The sequence below is a fragment of the Poecilia reticulata genome, linkage group LG5, assembly GCF_000633615.1.
Source record: "Poecilia reticulata strain Guanapo linkage group LG5, Guppy_female_1.0+MT, whole genome shotgun sequence".
Classification (NCBI taxonomy): domain Eukaryota; kingdom Metazoa; phylum Chordata; class Actinopteri; order Cyprinodontiformes; family Poeciliidae; genus Poecilia; species Poecilia reticulata.
In genome coordinates this window covers 8,760,136-8,787,337 of record NC_024335.1, presented here as the reverse complement: position 1 = coordinate 8,787,337, position 27,202 = coordinate 8,760,136, and the positions used below count along the sequence as shown (strand labels likewise).

Sequence of the window (27,202 nt, the reverse complement as noted above, 5' to 3'; positions counted from 1 at the left end):
AGACCTGAGCAGCTCTGGCCGCTCCACCCGCAAACACATTACAAGGTTAATTTCTCTATTGATTAGAGAAGCAGAATAAACCAATACTTCTCTCTAAATCTCCTTTGTTTTCCACACATGCATGTTTTTCTGCTTTCTCTGGGGGTAGAAATGCATCTCTGGTTGATGAATGAGGCTTTTCCTGATATCATCTTCCCTTCACTCATAATGAAAAAATAAATCATGCTTAGCACAGCGTTAGGCTCACGTTTATTGCCAAAAATTGAACAGTTTTCAAAAGTTTTTCCTTTCTACAGAAAAGTATTTTCACAGACAAGTTAAAAACAATGTTAAGAGCTTAAATATACATTCGGACGTCTGCTGGCTGACGTCTAGGATTTACACCAGAAATCGGCAAGAAGTTCATTCAATTTTCTGCTAGTAATACTGTCTCAGAGTTTCTTTCATACACACTCRCACTCACACACGCATTCATGTATATACAAAGACAAAAAGAGTTTCCTGTATTGAGAAGAGGTGACACCACTTCGTGGTTTGTTCATGCCGTTCAGCAGAAGGCCATCCCTTCAGTTTGCTTTGTGCCGTAGCAACGAACTGTGCCTGTACGGACCCGGCGACTGGTCTGTTGGACATGTGTAATGAAGCCCATCACACACACACACACACACACACACGCACGCGCACGCACACGCACACACACACACACGTATGCACACGCAAACAGAGAGCTGTTGTTGAGTCCATGTATGGGGAAGAATTTATAGCACCCATTTATTACCCTCTGCTTTATCAGAGAGATGCGATTCCTCTGTGCGTTTCTGATGCCGTCATTATGGCCCATTATGGGGAGCTGACAGAGATGGAGCAGAGGGCGTTGATGGATTTTGGTGCAGGCGCCTGCTGTCACTACCACGTTTATCGAGTGCAGCCTGAGAGATACTCCCCCCGTACAAAATGGCCGCGGCGCCACAACATGGCTCCGGCTGCAAAAACAATTACCTTTTGACGATCGGCACAAAATGTTAAAACATTCATCTGCTGCTCGTGTGTGTTTGGAAAAGCTTCAAGAAGCGACAGTCCTGCTTCTCATCACGGCACATTTACACAGGAAAAGCATTCAACTTACAGCTTTAAAGAGATCTGTTTAAAAAGTATGAAAGATCCCATACCGAGTCTGGGCCAGCTTTCCTCAAGTATMTCTATCTAACACAACACTCACAACGAAGCAACAACTGTGTTACAATCATATAAATAATATTCATAATTATAATAGTGTCAGCGTGCCTTAAGAGTCACTTCGGCACTGTTTTCCTWCATTCATGTAGTCAAAAATGACAAATGAAGACCAGCTTCAGCGTGTCCTTAACGACTCCCTTTTGAGGTGCAAAATCTGCCACCAAACACGTCGATGAGGCAAAATAATTTTTAGGTCCAAAGTCGAGCCAGCTTCATGGATAAAAGGTGTCAGTTCAGTCAGTTCCTCTCTTTGAATGCCACAGATCAACAAAGGAGCTGAGAAATACAAGTGATCGATGAGGCTAATTAACTAATTGATCTGGTTGATTCTTAAGAACATTTGTTAAGTTATCTTCTTCTGCCCTCCATCTTTAGCATTTTCTCATCCTGTTTGGCATGAGGAAATAAAGACAAAGGGGTTTTCTGTTTCTAAATCATGAACAACGACAGGCAATACTGAAGGGATCTCTTATTTCTCTGACATGATCAGAATTATTATTACCTTTTTTATAGGAGCAGAACAATAAAGTCAATTAATACAGTAGAGATGCACCAGTCAGACTGGCCAATACCAATTTTTAATTTTCTCTGAAATCCGATCTACCGAATTCAGTTTGAAACACTTCTAATATTGTATTTTCTAATACGGTGTGTACGGTGTGTATATATATATATATATACATATTACATTAAAGAGATAAAAGAGATAATTGTGTGTCAGGTTGTTTTATGAAGGAATGACAAGACCATCTTAAGCATCAAAACATGGTCTTTCATGTCTTTAACATAGTCATAGTTGAAAAATAGGAGAAGTTCTTAGTTTAATGCATTAAATGAAATCAAATCTGATTTCTCAGTATTTGACCTGCAGTTCACTGATAATAGCCGACTGAAGAAAATTTGTCAAATTTAGATCTCTGACTGAATTATTGGTGCATCTCTAGTAATAAAGGCATTATGTTGTTTGTTTTTTGTAAAATTTTACCTCCATCTGCTGGAAGATTTTTTTGTTCTGCTTTTCTTTAAAACATTCACCTTAATTAAATACTAACACATCTTAGGTACTTGGGTCCTGTTTTTGTTTAAAATATATACAGAGAACCCCTATGTCCTTGTATTCCCTTTGGAGTAAAGCCAGAAAAACGTGTATGTGGAGCAGAAGCTGGTATGAGGTGAAGTCGAGGCGAGTGGAGGGCTCAGGATAGCCAGAGGTTCTCTGCATCCCCATCTGTTCGCTTGTAGCTGGAGACGACTGCTTCAGAGAAAATACGTCAAAGCCAACTGTCCGGCTACTCCCTCCGTCTCTTCGCTGTTCCGTTTTGTTTTCTGTGCAGCAGGTTCTCCGCTTGAAGTAATGAGTCATGTTAGCAGCTTTTTGCTTGCAGCAGTGCAGCAACCAATGAAATGATCGTCCAAAGAGAGAAAGGAGGAGGAGAAGATGGAGYGCAGCCGAGTGGCAGAGGGAGACAAAAAGCAGGRATCAGAATTTCTCAACTCTGCTCCAGGCAGATAAATGCTTCTGTCGGCTCCATCTGTCCCCCTTCCTGCTTGTTGCTCAGAGGAAGAGCAGGGGCTGTGAGGAGCTTTTAAGAAGAGATCTTCATCTCTTCTCTGAAATCTGTTGCTCGTTCTGTCCATCCGTTGTCCAGCAGGCTYYGTGTCACTGCCCTCTGCCTACGTTGGGCTTCGTTTTGATGACCCATTCTCCTCCAGGGTTACTGTTGTACAGGTCCAGGAGATGCGTCTCGGTGTCCAAACAGTGCTCTCCTGTAGATACACACAAAACTTCACTTAACCGCAAATTAGAGTTTGCAGCAAACTTCATAGCTGTCTGAATTTRCAGATAACTGAACTGTCACTWCTATGGAAAAAAGTCATTTTTTATTTAGTTTAGATTGTAAATTTAAAATCTTCAGTAACAAAAAGGACCTAAACTCATTTTATCTTTCAAGTGAGTCCAAACAATRCAATTTAAAGATTTTTCTGATGCAATCAAACTGACAAACAACTCTCTGTTGCACMGATAACACTTATGGGAATGCACAGACATGCCTATAAGCATTTATCTGCTCTGATGACTGCAGATGCACACTTCATGTCTCTTTATCTCCTGAACAATTCACCTTGTAACTCTCATCAGCCCAGTGAGCAGAAAGACATGCAAATGTCAGCATTGCTCTTAAGAGAAAAACAAGCAAAAAAAACAAAACAAAAAACAACTCACCAATATTCCCTCCTACTTCATACAGGGCACAGTCTGGGTATCCCACTGAGCCGTTTCTGTTAACAGAAAACAGTTATGCAAAGTGTTATATAATGCGTACAAGTTCAATTCTTACAGAAAACATCAGACATGATAATGACTGAGCACAAGACACACAAATAATCTAAATCTTAACAGGAAGGTTTAGATTCTATTTCATGTTTCAGAGCTCRATGATTTGAGAGTGTAATTTAAAACCTGAATAARTCTCATACCTCCGCATTTTCCCCTTTCCATTTTCCGGGCTGCGGAGGAACTGGCGGTAAAACTGGGCGAGCAGGTCCGAGGTTCTGCAGTTAATGTTGAGCTGGAACTCCATCGTGCCGTTCACCAGATCTCCCACCTGGATTTTTATAGTGCGACGTGGCTAAAGAACAGAAACGGATATTCACTTTGGATGGAACATTGGAGAACAACCTAAACGTTGTAAGGGATTCCAATGATTATACAATGTTTTAAAATCAACAGARCTGCTGAACAAGCTCACCTCTGAGTTTTTCTCTGGTTTTTCTCTGCTGTCCGGCTGGATCTTTCTCAGCAGGTTCTTGAACTGATAGCGCCKGTTACTGTTCTCATTTAGCCGACGCACCTGGCTCATGAGGAAGTTAGGAACCTGAGGAGAGAAGGGCAACATGAATTAGCATTCCTACAAATAAACACTGTATGAAGATTACAAACACTTGATCTACATTTAAAAAGAAATCCACCTGGGCTTAATCCAAGGCTCCATTTTATTTTCCACTTTTACTAACAACAATGTAGAGAACAAGTCTACAGAAAAAAGTGCTTCTTTATGCACCACACTTCTACTCTGAGGAAGGTTATTGACAAACTGCTTTCCATGAGCTGCAGAAACAGGTTTCCTTTAATATGTAGGATATTCCTAGTTATTGCCAAATATAAACAAAAAATGTTCTCAAGAACTGTAAGCTTTAAAACAGTTTGTAGCATTTAGAATCCTATTACAAACTATATGTTGGTGTAGATTCACACTGGACATGTCATGGCTAATGTAAATAATTCTTCTCACCGTCCAGAGGAGGTCTTGGTAACGAATGAGAAGCCTTATCACATCAGCTGCTTTCTCTGCCTGTCCTTTCTCTGCCCCATCCGTCAGTCGGCTCGGGACGGCCTTATGCAGGAAGAGGTTGGGAGCCATGATGGTTGCCACGGCCCACAGGTTCATCCTGTTCTTCTTCTCTCTGTTGACCACCTTACTGAGGAACTCCAGCAGGGCCTGGCAGAAAAGAAACATAAGTGAGCCCAATTAAATGAGGCAGGGATGATGTTACAGTGAACTGTTTATGAGAAGGAATCCTATCAGCTCTGCTAAACTGGTTTGTTAGGGCATAAGTTATTTTCAGCTACTTCAAGTGGAGTTGAAATAGTTGGTGCAGGTGGCTTTTGTGCTCCTCTCATTTGCTATACGTAGAATTGACTGCGCAGCTGGATTAGTAAAAGCTGGTCACGACAGATGTAGAACATTATATAACAGAGGAGAGTGTTTAAAACRTTATGAAACATGCTTTGGTTAAATGGGTCATGTTTCTGTCAAAAACACTGYAGTGGGTTACAGCYAGCATATTTGCTATTTACTGTTAAAGGTTCACATTGCGGTCATTGACTAAAAGGAAAATTGAGAGTGTTTTACTCCCTACAGACACTCTATTATTGCTGCAAAYGSAACGTTCAAATTAGAAACTTTACAAGTTATGAAATGTCAAAAGGAGGGTAGGTCAGAGCAATATCAGGAAAACAGGTAATTGCTATATTTTTGTTGAATACTGAGATTGTACAAATGTATGTCACACTGCAGATTTTTACTAGTRCAAAAASAATTGAAATGGATGGATTAATCTTTTACACAAGTGAAATAAAGTCCTGAAATAGAATAAARTTCCTTAACTCTATTTACTTTGTCCATACCTCTCCAGACCCATCTCCCTGYCTGTCAAGCTAGATGTTKTGACAGCACCAAACTAATATCTCAAAAGAATGACACTKGAATGAACAAATGTTATGTGTGTTTCTTTGTGAAGCCATCAATCACAGTCTTCAGGAGTTGTGATGTGTTTACCTTCAGTGTGCTCCTGTTGGGCTCAGGGAGCAGCAGGATGAGCAGGTTCAACATGTGCAGTTTCTGCCTCAGTTCTGTGATGTCTGGAGAACAAAACAACAAGGTAAGAAAGACTGAACACACACACACACACACGCACGCACACACACACGCGCGCACACGCACACACACACGCGCGCGCGCGCACGTACGCTCAGGCACTGCTCATTTCCTCTGTGTTTGACTAAGAGTAATGGGATGTCCAGAGATTAATGGCATTGTGACCGGCAGCCATTAGGATTGTTAGCTTATGTCTCTGTGGTCACAAGTCGTTTATCACTTGCACTGATCCTGCTTACAAACCACAGCTCAGCTGCCATCAGTCAGATGAAATTAATATTAATCTGTTTTTTTTTTATTAAAGTCAAACCTCTGTGAAAAAAGCTGAATTTTGAAGATGCTGTGCATTTGTGGGGAACTGGATGTATTTTAAAGATATCAACTTGTTCATCTTAAGATTGATTTCWRAGCTGGAACAGAAAAGATAAGGACCACAAAGGATTGCCATCCCAATAAAGGAGACGCAAGTGATTACAAAAACCCAGACCAGAAGTCAGGAAATGTGGCCATCAGATTAATGTGTGGGTAAGTGAAAGAAGAAATATTGCATATCATTATATTWTACAGTAACATATGAGATACTATCAAATAAAATGTCAAGTGTTTACTTTTTCTGGTACTGTTCACTATCTTAAAAGGAACATAACAGGGATTACAAATATGCAACAGTAAGATCTGCCGATTAAAGCCCACTGACCTCTGACGGCGCTGAAGGTGTTGAGGTATTCTGCAGTGAGCAGCGGGTCAGGAAGCTCTCGGATGAACTTCTTTAAGAGGGCAGCAGCATCATTTGGACTCACTTCATCCCAGTTGAAACGGCTCCTGTAAAAATTGGCCTCCAGGTTCTGCTGCAGCAGCTGCAGACAGCGAGTGATATCAGCATTATAAAAACATCAAATATGAAAATAAACAGAGAAGTGTAGGTAAACTAGGTAAAGTTATGTCTTGCAAATCAGTCTGTGTCTTTGCTGTTTTAGGTTTAATTGCTTTTAATAGAAAAAAAGTTGACCGTCTTATTTGATTTCTCTWATAATGTTCTATAAAAACTGTCTTTTAATATCTAGTTTTGAGAACTCTTCTAAAATGGCAACAACTTTAGTTAACTGGAATACTGCATTATTTTTATGTAGTTGTGATAAAGAGTATTCTTCAAACAGGGACAATATCAGATGTTGAGTTTAGTCGATGCTGYGTAGTACAAATGAAAAATTTTATATCTAATAAATGTCTCAAGACAGCATTGTTTGCAAATCCACTTTTAGGTTATCAGTCCTTCTTGGTTATTCTCTCTTTCAGTGATTTAGTGCCAACTGGCGCCCTCTGGTGGCTGGTCTCATTTAACTGCTGTATTAAGAAGAAGCAAATAAGTACAGAATGATAAAGGGTCACTTGGCTGCAGCTGCTAAAAAAAAAAGTATAATTGATTCTGTCTTACTGGGACTCGTTACGGTAAATGTCAGGTGTAGTTAATCTTTGAAAAACCAATTGACATTCAAGCATTTTTGACATTTCACAAAAATAATCAGTATTCTGACGAGCATGAGGGTCACTTCATTTTGAATGGGTGAGAACTTGTACCTTTATCCTGGACTGAGATCCTGGAACCCGCAGGATCCCCTCTGAATCGACTCCTTTCTTTTCCAGAAACGACAGCAGCTGCACAAAAAGCAGAACCAGACATCAAAATCTGCGACTCTCCTGCTCACCTCTGCTGGTCAGAGTCAGTAACTGCCTCTACAGACAGGGTGTGGTCAAACCACTAAGTGTAGAGAGATCACTCTGATTTTTAAAGTTTTCTGGTTCATTTGTGTGCCAGTAGAGGCAAATTGCTTCCAAAATTATTCATTTACAAAGCAACAAAGGGAAAAGCGGAGTTATGCATGAGCAGTAGACAGACACATACCATGTGCAGGAAGAGAGGAATTGAGGTGTTTGGTCTGATTTTCTGATCGGTTTCCAGCAGGGTGGCCAGCGGTACCCCAAACAGCGTGCTCTCTGTAACAGATTGAAACATCAAACATGAGATTCGTACAAAAAAACCTCAGTCCAAAACAACAGAAGAAAAGAGTGAGCTGGGTTTTCTCTTATATATTATTACTTTTCATATTTAGTAACTATCTTTACTTAAAAGTAAACAAATTTCTAACTAAAAATGCAAAGATTTTATCTTTAAACAAAGAGAGGATAAAACCTATCTATAGAGTCAGTTTCAATGTTTGTTTCTTGTGAGCATTTAATTCAGCAGAGCTGTCACACCTGCGATTTTCCTTTTCCCAGTCTTGTGCCTTTTAACCTCCAGCTCCAAGAGGTCGCAGAGCGCCGTCATGTCGATGAGAGCCAACTGACGAACCTTCTTCATGTCAGCGTGGGAGAGATCTTGAATACGAGTCACTCCGAGGCGGCACTTAGGGCAGATCACCCGCTATGGACATTAAAGAAAAATTGAGACAGAGAAAGCATAAAAAATGCATAAAAAATAAGAAATGACAAGAAGAAAGGGATCCAGGCATATTAAACACCATCAGTTCACCAAAGCCCATAACTCGGTTCTTACTCATAGGAAATCTATTTAGCCTGAAATAGAAAAACAAAAGCCGCTGGACTTTGACGCAACAACTCTTTCTTTGTTTCCGCTAATTTCTTAAGATCTTAACCTCATTGTCTAATCCTGACCAGGGGTGGATTAAAAATGACTTGTAGCAATATTTGTGAATATTATTGTCAAATTTGCATAAGAATTTAAACCGTTTATGACTCAAAATCCCATTCATCCAAGCTGGGACTGTAGCCCAGAGTAAATTCTGTAAAAATAAATACAATTCTTCGATACATTTAGCGSCGACTAGTGAGCTCCAGTTTAGCTAAACAGACACAAAAAGATTTTGAAGTAAACAAGAACATACAAATCTTAAACTATAGGTTTTTGACATAGTGAAAATTCTGACTGAGTTTAAATTTTAAAATGTTAATATATTAACACAGCACAAAAATAGTAGCTCTCCCAACCAAACATTAACTTAAAAAAGCTCAAACATACACTTAATAAATTAAATCAATTTGCACAAACTCGCTTTAAAAGCTCAATCCTAATGTTATACATTTAGCCTTTTAATGATTTTAAAACTGGATTTTCACTGGAAAATCCAGTTATAGAGCCAGTGAAAACAGTGCAGTTGTACATAATGGTATAATGTGCTGAAGTTATGTACTTTTTAAATAGTTTCTTTCAAAACACAGGACTCAGCCTGGCTAAAAGCCATTAGGTACTTGTCATGGTTTCCAGTTGACATTTTACTTTAAAGTATTTGTTTTTCTTACATTTAATTGTAGCAGGTAAACTTTCCAGACGTAAATGACATGTTAAAAAGACTTCCTTATACAACAACAAAAAAAAGGATTACAAAAAAAATGAAAAGCAAGCTCACAGGCAGGGTGCCGTCTTCTTTCCTGTATGGGATGTTGTTCAGTGGAAAATTGGCCTGTTTAATGAAAATCACGGCTTGTTCACAGTAAGCAATGTCAGTGATGAGGAATTCCTCCTTAGGGGCAGCCCGCTGATGCTCCGGTGACACTGCTAAACACACAAACATGTTGGTTTATTATTTTAGTGAAGGAAGTCTGCTGCAGTAATGTCTTAAAGGAAAAATACCCAAAATGCATGTGTGATGCAAGGGTGGACAAGGAAGGAAAATTCATCATACAAGAACAACAAAGTGTACGAGATAAGGAAGTAGACAGACACTTATCTCGTACACTTATTGTGTTCTTAGGAGGATCCTGACTATATTTCAGTCATTTTTTATAATGAATTGATTGTATAATAATTAATGGATTTTTTTGCCCATCACAGCGGCACAAAACTTTGAAAGGTTAAACATGGATTAATCTGAACCAGTAAAATTAGAAGACCTTAAGTTCACTGAAATGTTTCAGGAAGCTCTAAATAATTTGTAAGACATCTGCATTGTGGTACATCCTTTTGAATGGATTATATATCTTCTTTTTTCCCCTTGAACTGATTATAATTGTTCTTACCTGAGAAAGGCATTTTGGCAACTGATGCCATACTCTTCTGAGGAAGATCTTTGCTGTTCTGAGACTCTGGCAGCAGGGCCTGGAAGGACAGAGGTTTGACTTACTACAAAAATCCTTCATCCACAGTTTTAAATATCAACTCTGTATTACTTGGTTTGCTGCAGGGAAGTAAATGCACACAGGAATACAGGGTGTTTCCTTTGATAAAGCACTGATAATGATCTGAGGAACCTGGTTCCTGTCCCCTCTGTCGAATAGAAAGCCCCGAGGACAAAGAGTGGCCTTTACATGCAATTTGCCTTTATTGTTATAGGTCAGTCTTGGTGTACAGAACAAAACACTGGAATAAAAAGTCTCTGATGGTTCTCAATTAACAATAAGATTAGACGCAGAATTTCTTTTCAGCTTGTTTTTTGTGTTACTGCCTCTGACACAAACAGGCTTTCTTGTGCCATAAATCTAAAAGCTTTGATGTCATACTTTTCAAAGTATCGCTGAAAATAGACATCTAATAAATAAGTGTGAGTGTTTTAATGTGGAGCACAGAACAAGTAAAAAAAACAAAAAACATTTCAGCTGTTCGATGCTCTCTGCGTTGCTACCTGAGCGATAGGGGAGCTGAAGATGTCCCGAACGTCTCTGGGCGGCAGCTTGTTCTTTTTGCGGCGAGATAACGTGTAGGAATCCAGGCGACGCTGAACAGCTTCCGCCTGCGTCCGGGTCAGAGTGGAGAGCAGCACGGCCTTGTCTACATCCTCGCTGTCCTCGCTGATAAGGGTCGATAAGCCAGCATCGGCCAGCCACTGCTCCTCCTGTTCCCCCTCTAAGACGTGAAAACCAAGAAGGCACGGCGATGTAAATATGTTCCAAAAGAAATGGAAATGAGGGGGATGAAGAAATGTTTGAGCATGCAGAACATCAGGGACGGTACAGTATGAGATTCCAGAAAACAATTTAACTGCTTTTATTTAAAACAGACATGCAACTATTATTCCTGATGCTGTATGAATAATACAACATAATATTATTATAATGTTATTTAAAAGACATGTTTGAGGTAAGCAAAAATATAGTACAAACTCCTGCTAAAAGTAGTATTTGTTTTCAAATAAACACACTTACAGTACAGCACATTACACCTTTCTGTCATTTTTCTCTTTTAAAGAGTAACGTAAATGAAGCCAATATTAGCTGGTTAATTTGTTGACTCTGCTTGGCTAGACAACCTCCAGTTGGTGGCTTACATCCCAATCATACCCACCTACAGTTTCAAAACCTTAATAGGAGTAATTGTTGGCACTCCCATCGTTTCTAAACCAGGACATGTCTATGTTTATGATATCAAAATACAGATAAACAGCCGATTGTCTTGTAAGTATGAGCAAAGTGTTTCCAGCACYTCATTCTAAAAGCATTGAAAACTACTGAAACAGCATAAAAATGTTAGTTCTTTTGAAAATGTAACTGTTTAAATAAGCACACATTATGCAACAGGATAAGTTCCTTAGACCAGTGGTCCCCAACCTTTTTATTACAGCAGACCGGTCAAGACTTGGGACATTTTTGTTGTGGCCCGGGTGGTGGGGGGGAGGTGGAACGTCAGATAAGGCGGTGTTGGTGTTCCCGCTAGAGCCTGAATATACCCAATTTGGGTTGTCTTGGCCCTTTTATCGCAGCCTGTGGGGTTTTTCATGTTTGGGAACGAGAATACAACCTGCTGAATGTGACAGGTAGCCAATCAGAAAGCGAGGTGACGTAAGAACAGAGGGGAATCCTAAACAGCTGACACAGCGCAACTGAGAGTCCGGTGGATATCGGAGATGATATGTGGAAATGTTTATTATTATAGTATGTAAAGGTCCTTATTATATATGTTTATGTTTATTCAGTTAAAAATGTTAACTGTAAAAAAACAGTCACCTCCAAATCATAGTGCAGCAAATAGAGCGGCTGCTCCCGTCGTCTTTTATCCACCGCCTTTTCTTTTTGTTACGTCTTTTATCTCTTAAAATGACTCCACAAACTATCACTACTGCTTCTACATTGTCATCCGTGTTTGGTTATTCTAAATTCCCGTATGCTATGTTGGGGGTTTTGTGGATTTTCTTCTGGAATTGGTTCGGGTTGCTCCTGCCTTGGAGGACCGATCGAACCTGTTATATTTTTATTAGCTCTGTGGTCACAGAGGTTTGGAGGATCGGCCTACAATTCTTAAAATCTTGCTGTCTAAACCAGACTTAAGACTCACAAGCTCTACTCCTCTCCTCTCGACCATTGCCCAAACGCTCTGACTCTGGTCGCTATGGTAACGTTTACATATCCCTTCAAAATAACAGAAGCGCCACAAAAACGAACATTTTACTTTCGTGAAAATTTTAACTCACRATAATGACTAACGGGAGCCCTGAGCTTGTTTCTCTGCAACGAGACGGTCCCATCTGGGAGTGATGGGAGACAATGACACCCAAAGTGTTGCTTATATCCACAGCCTGCTTGGTCTGTACGTGGCGAAGCAGCTTGAAGCTTCATTGCCTCATTAGCAGCCGGTCGCCGCATTTTATGCAGAGCTACTTGTAATGTGGGACTCACCTACCGGTCCGGGATAAATCCATTCTCCTGTCTCTTCTCTGGGCCTTTTCCCCTTTGCAAAGAAACTTTCCAAAGACATCTGATCTGTTTCTTACTCATTTTGCTGCTTGTGGGCTCARTGTTGGCGCGCAAGTAACCGAGAGAATCCGGTTAAAGGATTTTCAAAATAAAAGATCCTCCAGACTCAAATAATACATAAAACGGAAATATTTCATTATTTCTTGTGCGGCCCGGAACCAATTGGTCCACGGACCAGAGGTTGGGGACCACTGCCTTAGACAACTTGACCAATTAGCATTATACACCTTATTTCACTGGTTCGTATTATACTTAGAGCTTTATAAGTTAACTGAAATTAATTAATTTAAATTAAAATCTTAGTAAACTGGTTTGTCTTTTTGCAAAATAATTTAAGAATCCAGCATCAAACTGTTAATGGATTCTTTGAAACTAGTAATATGTAAATAGGAAGTTGTCTTGAACTCTAAATACAGTCTACACCAGTGTTTCTCAACCCTGGTCCTCACCGCCCCCCTGTCCTGCATGTTTTAGGTATTTCCCTTCTGCCACACACCTGAATTGTATCTCTGGGTGATTAACGGGCTTCTGCAGTACTTGATGGTCATGCAATCATTTGAATCAGCTGTTCTGGAATAGAGGCACATCTAAAACATGCAGAGCAGGGAGACGCTGAGGACCAGGGTTGAGAAACACTGGACTATACAAAGCAGTTTAACCTCAGTTAAAATACTAACAGTGTTTTTGTGCTGTAAGTTAACTTAGTAGTAATCAATAAAAACATAGAATCAAAAGAATAAACTGAAAGCCAAAAAATGGGTCTAATCATTTGAATAGATAATATAAATTTCCATTAATTAAATCAGCATTCGTGACTGGCCGTTTGTCCTCTGCTCGAATGCTCCTTTTCTTCAGTGTGTTTGATAGCGTTCATCACTGATATGAGAAAAACACCCTGTTTCGTTGCCATGGTAAATACACAATATGGATGCTCAGAAGATCTCAGAAAGACTATTTCGTTACAACGCTGACAAATWAAAAAAAAATATCCTGCTTCTCCTCTTTCTCTCAATCCTTAAGGAGACTGCAGCAGAATCACAGGGATTACCTTCWGACTGTCTGGAGTCTCTCCTGGTGGGGTCGAGATCCGCCTCGCCACACCCCTGTCGGATGGTCTCAACCTCGCTCCAGAATGATTCCAGGCACAGTTTATCCGGCTGCTCCTGCTCCTGTGCTGGTGGTGAGTTTTTGCTGCGAGTGTGCTCAGCGGCTGCCTGGTCCTGCGGGCTGGCCAAGGGCTCCACGCTCATCTCGGTGGGGCTGGGATCTCTGGTGCAGACATACACACACGTAAAGAAGTCACACGCATGCATGCAAACAAATGAGCTGAGACACAAAGGCACAAAWAACACAAGGGAAATGAAAGAGATAGAGGCGGAGAAGAGAAGATGGATTAGCCTGGAGAGACCAGAAAGATGGAGAGACAAAAGGTAGGAGCGGCGAGAGGAGAGAGATGGCGAGAGCGGACACAAAGGGGGGTCTCTATTGTTCTTGCAAAATGTGGCTTGGAGGAAAAGTACCACAAAAAATCCACTAGATGTCACTGTAACAACATGAAATCGCCTTCCTTAAGGTCACACCCTTCCATCTTACACACATATTTCCCCACAACAGAAGCTCCAATAATATAAGCTGAAACCTGTCATTAGGATTTGTAGACACATAATCTGCTTGAAAGTTTCCTGTTTTAACAAATGCACTGCTCAAGTAAGGGTCCTTTCAAAAGCACCCCACCAACAATGGGGCAGACTCCCAGGCATTAAAATGTGACCTCCTGATCAGACACAGGAAGCGTTCTGCTGATTCACTTTGCTGATGCGCCACTCAGTCAGGCACTCTTTGATTCAGCAAATCTCAGGCAACAGTCCAAACCAGAGGTTTCTGAGAAGCAATGCAATTACAGCTACGTCTGGAATGAGAGGCAGAAAATAACTGACATACTTTCTATTGTGTTCTTAGGATGATAAACATGCCTGAAAATACCAGCTGCAAGTGACCCAAGATGCAATCAAGTTAGTTAGACCAGTTTCATAGTGGCAGAAATGGAGGGGGGAAGGTTGAGTTTCAACAGAATTTAATTTTCAATAAAATGTTTGTTAGACATCAAAGTAATGATGAATAGTCTAAAAGAACTAACAACGATAAGCCTACTTTATATATCATAAGGAAGGCTATTTTCTAGTAAAAACAAAAATCAGTTATTTTTTCTTTACTTTAAACTGAAGTTATTAGGAAGTCAGTCAATCCAGTAAATTGACTATTATATAGCTACATTTTGAGCAGGTTTTTATCTCATCAGCCAATTAAAACACCCTTTTTCCATGATTTGTAATCCACCCACATACTGAGCTGACTAAAAGTAACTAAACCTAAAATATCAATCAGATTTGCAGCTTGAGATGCACAATTGAAGTGCAGAAGATATTCAACCTTGATTAACTTTTAGCAGTAAGGCTTCAGAAGCCCTCATTAATAAAAACGACCTGCAGACATTGCATTACCCACTACGATTGCATTACAAACATCTCACTTTTGAGAAAATGCTAATTACTATGATTTTCTATCAGCAATAAGCAGATTTAAACTTTTTCAGCCAAAGAGTAAGTTTAGTCATAACTATGATAAAAGAAAATTCCCCTCAATTCAATCTGTTTGAATCTATTTAAATAAAAAGAAAAGAACCATGAAGTTCAAGAAGATAACTGAGGTTTTGTTTAAGCAACATTTAAAGTCAGTGCAAACATGAAGTTTTCATGAACCGGATTTGTAGCTATTACACTGACCCAGCTAATTAATTTAAGTACTTATTTCAAGAACTACTAATTTTGTAATGCTATGATTGTTAATTAAACTAATCAACAATCATGGCATTAAAATAAATTAATTCAAAGGAAAATGTATCTGTTAATCACTTTAAAAAAAATAAATCTATATTACGTTCGTAACTTCAACTTTTAAAAAAATCATTCCAGCTGTTCAGTTTATATTTAGTGCTATTTATAGACACTATTGTTCTCTTTACAATTAGTAAGGATGACCAGTAGAAACGCAGTCACATTTTTTACACTTAAATAGCATGCATGCTTGCATAATTAAATTGTTAGACACATAGTCATAAGTTATTATAATCCAAATTAAATCTAGATTTAAATGACTGTTAATAAGTGTTTTCTCAACTTTTATCATGATTCCTGCAATGGTCAGGCTAAAAATAGAGTATATTTCCTAGTATATAAAAGAAAACAAAAAATCAACAGCACAAAAGATGAAGATAAGCTATAAAATAGGGCTTGTGATATTTGAATAAGAATATAAGACCTCTGAAGCCATTATGTAACAACAACTTGCCATCTATTTAAGTAAATGACTGGATAAAACAGAGTACACAATTTAAATTACATTACAGCTGGGTTTTCTTCTTATGTTTCACTTCTTTTGCTTCATGACACATCATTCCAGCTATCATCTATGCAACTTCACTTGTATAACAGAGATTCACCAAAAAAMCCCCCCACATGTATACATTTCTCCAGAAACATTCTCCAGAAATAACTCTCTTTAGAACACCCACCTGGCTTTTTTTTTGCTGCTTGTCTTCTTCATGCGCTTTTTTTCACACGTAGGGTTATGATCTAGCCGAAGCTTGAAAGTATTTAACCTGAAGTATGAAAACTGCATCTTGGGCTCCATTCTGCTCAGCACTACCTTCTCTCTGCCACCCATGTCCACAGGGCCAAAGCAATCCGGGAATTACGATCTCTGTATAAAATCTAGCTTTATCCAGCGTCGCTGACCGGGCACCATGTGAGAGTGATCTACGTCTGTCAGTGGTTTGAGTTCCTTTGAGCTGAAGTGATGCAGCCTGGAATGCAATAGGGCGAGTGACGAGGCTCGTACTATGAAAACATTCACACCTGTCCCTTCCCCCTGCCACTTTGAGTGGAGATACGCCTTCTCTGGTTCGCTCTCTGGTTCAAACTGGAATCTGTAACCTGCCTCCCTGTAAACTCTGTGACTGGAGCACAACAAAGACAAGCCTTGTTTCACTCTAATGACCACAAACTATCTCAAAACAAGGATGGAAGCTGACAGACTTAACGTTTGGCATTTCAAGAAGGTTTTTAGTCTTTCTCAGTGACAGCTTTTCTGAGCTCATTCATCAAGGGAACAATGCCTTACTTTATGTTATCAGTTGTATTAATCAAAACGATCAAAAGACGAAGTCAGAGGAATGAACAAAAACCTTTTAATAGTTTTAAAGCTTTTATTGAGAAATGTCTAATCAGGTGTGAACCAATTTTGTCCTGTCAGTTAATACTTGTGATGTTATTACTAAAAATCCAAAATAAAGTATTCTAAAAAAAAGAAATGTCTAATCAGCATTAACAATCCACATACCTAAAGGGTGACAGCTAACCGTGGTATGAGTTAAATCAAACTGTTACCTTATATGCAGACAGTCACAAAATGTACTAAGTCTATGATGTCATGACAAATATCCTTGCTCAATCTCATACCTGAAACTAATTTAACAACTAAAAAATGTCTCCAAGGTTGCAGAGAGTCCAGGTGAAGTATGTGAACAACTATGAAGCCGTTAGCGGTACGTTTGCATGGAAAAGTTTCTCAAGTTCCACAAGTGCTACAGGTCTGTCAACTTTGCCTGAGAGAAAACCGCTGTTCCCTGTAACATCACCAAACCACTGACTTTTCACTGGTTATCTGTTATTTTCCATTCTTAGTGTTATCGCTCAAAATTTTCTGATGTTAGTAAACAAACACCTTTTAAGCAGAAGCTGAAAACATGGGGAAATATTCCGGAGACACAGAGCTCAGATAAAGTCAGGTATGTTATCTGTACCAGTGATTTACAAAGATTTAAGCTTCTAAACCCCAAAACAGAAATGTAAGAGACCCATGACCCCAACACTTGGTTAATTTAATTTAGGTTTATTAGAAACACATCAACATAGACAAATTGAATTGAACAGCAGTCCCATGTTTGAATCACAGTGCTTATAGCAAAAGCTAACTTGCAGCACTTGTCCCTAGATGGGCTTGTCAGCAGACAAGCATTCCTACCAACTCAGATAAAGACCTGTTATTTGTTCTTTCCATTTTACACTATTCATAAAAATGTTTATGCTTTATTTTTGTTCAGTCCTGTCTGGAACAACAGTTTCTTGTAAAAGTATTCATAATGTAACCTTCACACTTTCACATCTTGTCACAGATGATACACCTCCTGTCTGAAATATGCTATAATAGAGCTTGAAACTGAAACAGCTGATTCGACTGGATTATTTTTATTTTTTTAATTAGTAATCATACTGTTCTTTTTGTGTTCTTATGTTTTACTGTGATGTGGAGAATAAATAAATATATAAATAATTAAGCATTATGAATAAATACATTTTAAGATGTTTTATTGACATTTGATGTGGAAGGCCAACAAAAAAGTAGGAAGCAGTTGTGAGGGGAAAAACTATTACCTGGTTTCAAAACTTTTACAAATAAAAAACTGAAAAGTGCACCAGGGCATTTTCATTTTACTCCTCTACGTCGTGGTGTAATTATACACAATAATTTTGTTGGATCTTTCATTCAGTTTTTATTAAGATTTTATCACAAAATCAAATCCAATACATCCAACTGCCTTCAGAAGTCAACTAATAAGCAAATAAGGTCTCTAATATAATCTCAGCATAAACCCAGCTGTTCTCTTAATGTCTCCGACTTCTGTTGAGAACATTAAAGAACACTAACATGAAGTCTAAAACACACSAGCTAGATGGGATAAAATTTTATAAGCAGATATTCTATAAAACAACAGCCCAAACTCTGAACATTACACTGTTCAATACAAAGAACCACAGTAAGAGAACTATTATTGATGAACTCTGTATTTTTACAAGAATATGTCAAATGAAAACAATTGTTAAAACAAAAAGTCCAGTTTAAACATGGCACCAAACCATCTTAGGAGACAGAAAACCCCTACAATGGGGAGTACGCATCTCCATCGTGAAACATGGTGGTGGTGGTGGCAGCATCATGCTGGTGAGAGTGTTTTCTTATCCTGGGACAGAGAAGCTGACCAGAGTAAATAAAGGTTAACCTTCCAATCAGACAACACCCTTAAATATACAGCTAACGTGTTATGGTTACAGTGGAAGGGGGTTTATATCAATTTAAGTCAACTGACTTAAATTTGCCATTCACAGACATCTTTCATTCTGTTTTACCGAGCTTGAAATTTTTTGTAAAGAATATTCCAAACGTCCAGTCAGTCACAGGTGGTTCTACAAGGTGTTAACTCAACAGAGAAAAATAAACATGAATGCCAAACATGCCAGATTTTTTTTTACTTTTTAAACTCTTCTATAAGAGCTGTAACAAATAAAGACAGAACAACACTGAGCTAAACTTCAGGCGCTATAGCAGCAAATTAAACCAACATATAAATCTGTATCAACATGAGCCACAAAACAAAGCACATGTTCCACGCCAACTAAAAAAAACGGACTACTGAAAATGTCAGGGTGTTTGGGATTGTTTCTAGTTGAATGGACCTTGCAGAAACACAAAGAATCAACAGGAAGCCAGGCACCCAGAGAAGAATGGATATACATAACGCTGTCCATCTTCATACTTGGAGCAGCAAGGAATAACAAAAGGTAACCACAACAAACAGCTAATTTCAAGGACTGCTATAAACAACGTGCAAAAGCAGCTTGTCCAGCAGACTAAGCTTAGTGGATGAAATCCAAACAAAGCCTCTTAATTTTCAGAGAATGTAACAATTAAGACTACACAAACAAGATTAACAAAATGTTTATCCTCAACTCTTGACAGCGTATGTATGCTCCGGTCAATTATGTAGAACCACAAACACAGAGTGAGTTTTTATGGATCAGAAACATGAAAGCAGTTTTACATATATTTTAATAAAGTTTCCCCTCCAAAAAATAGTTTTTCTAATATTAATAACAGGGACAATCAAACCAAAGCCCTGTCCAAGTAATTCCTAATCTAAACCTGGTTGTTAGACCACAAATGCCTCATCCTACCTGGCTTTTGCCCGCCAGAGGGTTTTCCCTGCGAGCAGCAGCAGAGCCGCCGAGCCACTTTTTCCCCATGGCATCCTGCAGTTGTCCCCCCAGATTGCTGAAAACTGGAGGAAACAGCAGCTGCCTGCCCTTGGCAAGCTGTTTCCTTGTAATCTCTTCTATGTGCAAACACTTTAGAACAAGGACAGTCTGCTTGTGCTGGCAGGAACGTCACTACATCATATCCTGAAGCAGGAAAGGAGGTCTACAAGGGGTGCTGGAAAAGGGAGAAAAACTAAGTAGCTGACTTGATGATGCGCAAGGACGAACAGAGGGAAATAATCGATGACTGATAGTGGGGATGGAAATTCAGTAGATCGAACAGAGAGTAGTAACCCTTTATGAACCCCTTTTCTGTTTTTCCAGACTACTTATGTATTTCCAGCTCTATGCTTCATCAAGAGGAATATGTGTGTAACAAATATTTCTATATTCAAGCCAGTTGCCAGTGTCAGGGTACTTCTAAGTGAAAAAAAAGAGGTTCCAAAACATACAAAAAAATGTTATCACAATTAAAGTGCTTTTAATGAGATGCCAAAAAAGTACTGACATGATTGGAGCTTTCTCCAGGTGCTGGAAGCATAGTGTAGCTGTGCTTGTTGCTGGCCATTGCCTGTCAAATGGCTAAATAAAGACTCCAACACTTTCTTTTCTTACAAAAAAAAAGCATTTGGCTATTCATATAAAATTCCAGATTTCCTGAAAAAAACTAAAGGAGTGCAGAGCATCACTCTCAGTATGATACCGCCATTTCAAAACTGTAGTTAGTGAGCTACCAGCATTTTGCTTATTAAACAGCATATCACGTGATCTCTATGAGCCAATATCCCAACAAAACAGCTAGCTAACATCAGAATGAGTTACTCTAGAAAGAGCAGACTGACAAAACTATCACATTGTGCACAGGGAGCAAATTTTTATAACTGTATTGAACTATTAGTCTATAGGCCCTGCCCTGCGACTGACTGGCGACCTGTCCAGGGTGACCCCGCCTCTCGCCCGGAACGTTAGCTGGAGATAGGCACCAGCAACCCTCCCGACCCCACTAAGGGACAAGGGTGTTAGAAAATGGATGGATTGATAGTCTATAGGCCAAAATGGTACAAATGACAACATTGTGTAATCCAATAAGCCACAATTATTTATACTATTGCTAAAATAACTTACTGATTTTCTGTTGAAAGTAAAAAGTGTTATTTTTTAAATGTATTTCTGGGGTTTAACAAACAGCCCACTTCTTACTGATGCATTCACTTATATAGTTTAATACAAACACAGTGAATCGTGACACTATTCCTTTATGTCTCTGCTACTCTTTAGAGTTCAAAGACATTTCAAACTATTAATGATAGAGGGCTGCATGGAGGCACTGTTGATTTAAACCTGACATGTTCAGGTTTCAGATCTCAGCTGGGGTCTTTCTGTGATTTTGAATGTTTACCTGGTACATTTCCTCTAGTACGGCTTTCTTCAGCCTGTAGACATTTGTTATGTTATTACTGACTCTAGCATTCCCCTTTGTAAAGAATGCATTTGTGTTCACTCTTGCTTATCTGAGTTGGCCCTGGAGTGGAGCAGCTCGCTGCTCAGGATGAACCTGCTTCTCACTCTTTGACTGTGAACATAGACATATATGCCTAGAACAGGATATAATAGGGATATGAATGAAAAAAATCAAAACATTCCTCTAAAAAAATCGTTTTGTAAATTCAGGTCAATGTTCATGACAAGCTAATCATTTCATGATATTTTATTATATTATTGAGAAACATAAAAGTGGTAATACTTCTTTTTAGGTAACTTTATGACTGACTGAATGACACAGCAATAATAGTCACAAATACTACTGTTCAGAAAAAAAAATTCTTATCATGATGTGAAATTTATCACAATAAATGATACAATGAATGCAACCTCCTAACACAAAACATTGCATCATTTCAAATGTTAAATGCGAACTCCATGCATAAGCCGGTGTGAGTTCTGACAGAATAACCCTGGACAAAAATTCCAGTTTCATCACCAAATATTTTTAAAAATATGTGTAAAATTATGTAACAGCTTGTATTGTAATTAGCCAGAATGTTTGTTCAGGTAGCTCGCTATACCTGCTTAATAGAAATGGAGTTTAAAACTTGCCATTGTAGTTTTAAAACAACATTAATTAATGCCAGTGTTAGGTGTTTCCAAAGAGCCAAATATGTTTGGTAAGTGAATTAAAAATGCTGTAACCTTATTTTACCTGGTTGACTGGAAGTACACAACGAGAGGTGGAAGGTGTTGCACCATGTTCGTCTTTGCTCTACAAAGTTAAATAAGTCATCAGTAACTCAGACCATTTTTAAATTCTAGGTGATTTTTTTTTACAACCATCAATATCATACCATCTCTGCTGCAAACTGAGAGACATCTGGTAAGACTGATAAACCTGTTTGTCATCTTGGTACTTTCCAATGACCAGATCAGGACAGATTATACGGACTACAAGGATGCCTCTTGGAACACCGCCATCCTCACCAAGTCCTTCAGCCTAAACTAATTTACTACTTACTTCACCAACGGGCCAGACCGAATCAATCAATTTGACAAATCCCCATTTTATTTGCAATATCTTGTTTCTGTTTGTGTTTAAGTAGTACTGGTCAGCTACAGATAGAAGTAGCCTCCTTTATTAGTCAAAGTTTCAATGCTATACCGGTATTTTAAACTAAGAGTAAATTTTTTATTGTACTACTACATCAAGATATGCTATTTTCTCGCCTTTCACAAATGTCCAAAACATTTGTTCCCCTTTTTATTGGATTTTCTCTGTCATTTCTGCCCTGGCAGGCCCCTTCTGCCCTTATCTGACAATCCTTCTTAGCTCACAAAGACGTTCAGAGGGAAAGTAGAGTGTAGAACGTGAGGGCACGTCCTCACGAGACAAATACAGATGGCATGTGACAGCTCACTCAGTCTCGTGGCCCTGCTCATCCGCCTCTTGGCAAGCAGGGCCTTTTTTGGAATTAAAGGGAAGGAGAGTAGACCAACAAGCAATAGAGATCACAGCAAAAGATCAATGATATCAAAGATAACTATAGTATGGTTCAAGAACTGGAAGGATGTGACCACAAGAAGACAAAAAATGCCCTGAAAACCCACTTTTCTGTCCACTTTGCTGTTTGAGCTGTTTTTAAGATCATCAAACAAGCTGCATTATTGGACAAATATAAACTGAGGAAATATAGAAAAAGGTTTTCTAACAATGATTTCATTAACTGAAGGTCAAAACACAGGGTGAAAATAAATACCCAATCCAACCTGTCCCTATGTGAAAGAGTAATAGCCTTATAAAACTAATAAGTGGTAGTACCATTGTTGGCAGCAACAACTGCTGCTACTTACGACTCTCTTCCACTATTATTTACAGTAATTTGCAGTAAATATTTCCTCAGCCTGAAAGAATTTAGGCCAGCTGTTTACTGAGTTATTATTCTTCAACCACATTGAAAAAGTCATGCAGTAGCATCTCAATCAGGTAGAAGAACAAAACCTTTTGAACCAATCAAAGGTGTTGTGTTATTTTTGGTCAGCAGTTATTTTAGCTATTCTCCTATTGGTGTCATTTTGCCTGGTCTGCCTTGTTTTTGAATAATGAAGACCGACCCTAGATAAAGCAGGTGAGGTTTGGAGGGCATTAGATGTTCTGGATTCTTTTCTGACCTCCTGAATAAGTTGTCAATGCATTATTGGATTATTTTGTTAAGATAGGCACTCCTGGGAATTTCCACTACTGTTCTAAGTGTTCTCCATTGATGGATAATTTCTCTCACTTTGGTTTTCAGGAGTCCAAGAGTCTTAGAAATGGATTTGTAACCCTTGCCTGACTTATAGTAGTTGATTTTGTTTCTCTTAGTCTTGCTTTCCACACTGGGTCAGGTTATTTTGAATGTCTTTATTTGCTTAATAAATAAAATTTGAATTTGAAAACAGCTTTTTAAAATTTACTCTGGTGGTCCTTATATGAAATAAAATGTGATGATGTGAAAAATCTTAGTATGGAAGAAAAAAGCTAAATCAAATATCTGTAACAAGGCAAATAATTCTTTTCTTTAAGAAAATAATCTTAAATGTGATGATGTGAAAAATCTTAGTATGGCAGAAAATCTTAGTATGGCAGAAAAAAAGCTAAATCAAATATCTGTAACAAGGTAAATAATTCTTAAAAATTATTTTCAATGCCAATTCTATGCTTTTTATTTTTGTGATTTCGGTCAGTAACTATGTGTTTTATTTTTAAAAACAGGTTTCAATACATGTACCAAACTACAGCAGTAATGCATCATATTAAGAGGATGGCTGAACACCTCCAGATGGTCTGATCAACAAGTGAATGGTGACACAGTGAGAATGATGACCAAATGTCACTTTTTATGCAAATTGCTTGCTTACACATCAGTGTACAGTACATGCTCACTCACAAATATAAAAAACTCACTGAAACAGATAAAATATGAGAAATGAAATTATAAAGTGAATTGAACTGATTGAACAAGAGAGCTTTTCATCTGACAGCCAAAGCAAACAGAAAATATTAGAAAATTGAATGTTGTGAATTCCTGAGTCATGAGTATGAGACTCTTGATGGCAAGCACAAGACATTTCTAAAGCATACGTACTCAAAGATAACACTCAGTTGCAGGAAGTTATTTTCTTGAACACGCCCACAATGATGTGCGTGTGTCCTTGGATCATGTTTTACGACAGTAAAGTTTTGCACATTGATTCATTCATCCAGGCAAAGTAGTTGAACTTGTTCTGGAAGCACAGAGGGGAACTGTAACGAAGAGAAACTTGGTTCATATAAACAAACCGATTCTACATTTTGCATGTTGCAACATGAAGCTCAACATTTTATTTTACTTTATTTTGCTAAGTGCCATCAAACACTGTCACCTGTGGTTAATGTCTTTCAAACAAAAACAGATTAAATATCTTGTTCGCAGTTACAGTTTGGATTTCTGGTCTTATGACAAAGTTATTCCGGCCAGGTTGGTTAAGATAATAACTACCTGTGGTCTGATGGCATCAGGTCCTGTCTCAACACTTGATTAGGAATTTCCTCTATTTTTAGTGTGGCGTTTTATTCCTGTTCTATATTCTAACAACTTATAATTTAACAATAAAGTCATGCAAATAAACAGTGGATGAGCATGTTCTCATCTTATACCTCCATGGTAATATCAACAAACGATTGGAACAAGATCAGGTGTGTGTAACCCAATCTCTCGTACTGATCAAGACAATAATAACTTCATCGGAACATATCTCTTACAGTACATTCTTCCACAAACTCTAAAAGTCGTCTGTCAACACCCTTTAAATGCCTTTAGACCTAAAAAAGCAGGCTCTGAARTCTTGTATTCTCGATGCTTTAATTATGTTTTGATTTTGCTTCATCTTCTAATTTTGAAGTAGTCTTAGTTTAGTATCGCATTATTTTATACTACTTATGACTCTCTTCCACTATTGTTTTCTAAATTTGCTCAGTTAAATGTTTTCATTTCGATATCTTTAGAGATAAAGGCAACCCACTCCCTGACTTTGATTGTGAATGTTTGCATATTTTTGGAATTACTTATTTTAGTAGTACCATTTTCTGTTTTGAAAAACAATATTAAAATGTCATTTACCCTACATGTTTCCATGTCTATCAAGAATCTTTACAAGGAACCTAAGAAGTTTTTAGGTTTTAAAATTTTAGGTAAGTCAATACATTTTCAACCCACACCTTTCCCATCTAAATTTAGTCTAAATAATTTTTTTTTGAAGTCTTCCTATAACGTAAGGTTGTTTCTCCACCACTGGCACATTTGCAGCAAATTAGCAATATTAAACAATATTGGCAGTGTTACGTATGAGATAGCCTTATTCCTGCTTGGATTTTTGCCCAAATTCAACACTATAAGACAAGTATTTTCTAAATATAAACTAAAGATTATCAGTTCAAATACCTTAAAAAAAAAAAACTTGTGAAATGAAGCTGCAAAATTAGGTACTAACTAACTGTACTAACACCATCTACTCCCAATTGACAGGATTTCTGAACAAACATTGTAAAGATTATTTGGGATACAACTGGGTGATTTTTTATTTTTAATTGTGAAGTGTTCAGGCTGTCCCGAAAGATACTTCCATCATTATGCCCTGGTAATGAGCCATACTGTCCACGTCAAAAAGTCCAACTAACAGATGGATTTGTCAATGTGTCTCTCTTCTGCAAACAGATTGCCCCTTGCGTCAATCAAAACAAAAACAACTGTCTCCACGTAAATACCTTCACAGAAGTATCGCAGAAGTTGCCTGACTGACCTTTGATGGGCTTAAGGTACTAATGACAGCTGAGAAACCTTCTCCTCTCGTGCCATATGGAGTTAAAGTAGATTACAACTCAGTGATTTGCGTTGACTTTTGTTGTTTCGTTTTTGAAGCACACACCCTTTGGCCTCTGTTCAGATACACTAATGGTTTTTTAAGACAAGTAGCAGTTTTCTAATTTAATGGTTCCTATACTTAGTGTAACAAGTGTGGGTCAAGAAATGTTAAATGAAAGGTCAATTTAATTTTAAAATGACTGCTAACAGCATGCCATCATTAGTTGCAGTCATTTATAACTACTTAAAAATAGAAAAATGAAATATCCATAGTCTTGTGGTTGCTAAAGTTATTAATGTTGTTATTATGCCCTTGTATTTAGTTCATTAACCATGTGTACTTCAATTAGTCATAGTAGTAGGTTACAATGACATTTTGCTAGTGAAATGTCTGGAAAGCACTCCCTTAATTTACTAGCAATAATATTTATTTCAACGTGAACCAGCCTGTGTAAGGGATACCAAGAGGCCAAAGTCTGGGACCTGAAACCACTCAGTTTTAAGGCAGTTTAGAAGTGATATATTTATACAGCACAGGTATAGAATCAGATCACAGTTAAGTTGCAAAATAAAGGAAGCTAAAATTAAAATATACTGAAAGCATAGGGAAAAAGTACACAGACATTGTCCTTTTGGAGCATCAAAACATGATTACCTACTACCTTCAAAATAAACAAAAGATAATTGAAAATATTAAGAAAAAAAATAGGATACTTAAAAGTTGCCTTCGTTAAAAACATAGGCTGTAGGAAATATGAAATAAAAAAAAAACAATACTAATTTTAGAGAGTTCAATTTATTAGTCAAATATAATATTTTTTTTCTGCTGCTGAACCCTCTCACTCCTGCAAAGATGCACGTGCAGGCGCAAAAAACGCCCCTAGCAACAAATCCTTACATCCTAGCAACCACAAACGCCTACAGAGCAGTACAATGCAAAACGGTAAAATTAGCCCAACAGCAAAAATATTTAGTCCATCTTAAACTGCCAACAACTAACAGAACAACATGCAACTTTGAAATAATAACTTAACTATGAAAAATGAATGCTAAAACACATTGAGAACTACAAGAAGCGTCAATATGGCAGCTTACTTACATGGAAAAACACCGTCCTCTCCAACGGTGAGTGAAGGCTCGACTGAGCGTGAAGTGAATCGTTTTCCATGAGGTTTAACAACAGAGACGAGTCCTGCAGAAAGCCGTGACAGCAGCCAGATGGACGTGAGAGGAGACGCGAAAGCTTTCTGCTCTCCGCTAACATCTTCTGATCCTTTTCGCCTTTACGTCTGACGTCACTCAG

At 38.2% G+C, this 27,202-nt stretch overlaps 1 protein-coding gene across 6 annotated transcripts; it reads right to left on the bottom strand.

The window, feature by feature from the left end:
• Positions 1-226: 226 nt before the first annotated feature.
• arhgap40 (Rho GTPase activating protein 40) lies at positions 227-27,196 on the bottom strand. 6 transcript variants are annotated; one of them, XM_008408444.2, is made up of 16 exons: positions 26,999-27,196; positions 24,145-24,302; positions 13,426-13,646; positions 10,313-10,533; positions 9,711-9,789; positions 9,101-9,249; positions 7,932-8,097; positions 7,579-7,670; positions 7,254-7,331; positions 6,373-6,532; positions 5,577-5,659; positions 4,530-4,736; positions 3,987-4,112; positions 3,715-3,866; positions 3,461-3,516; positions 227-3,003 (listed from the first exon to the last, which is right to left on the bottom strand). In XM_008408444.2, exons 3-16 carry the CDS (start codon positions 13,625-13,627, stop codon positions 2,897-2,899), a joined length of 1,878 nt encoding a protein of 625 aa, XP_008406666.1. In that variant the 5' UTR covers positions 13,628-13,646; positions 24,145-24,302; positions 26,999-27,196; the 3' UTR covers positions 227-2,896. The 6 variants fall into 6 exon arrangements, with proteins under 6 accessions (XP_008406666.1, XP_008406667.1, XP_008406665.1 ...); XM_008408445.2 differs by having other exon boundaries at positions 24,145-24,283; XM_008408443.2 differs by lacking the exon at positions 24,145-24,302.
• Between the last annotated feature and the right edge of the window lie 6 nt (positions 27,197-27,202).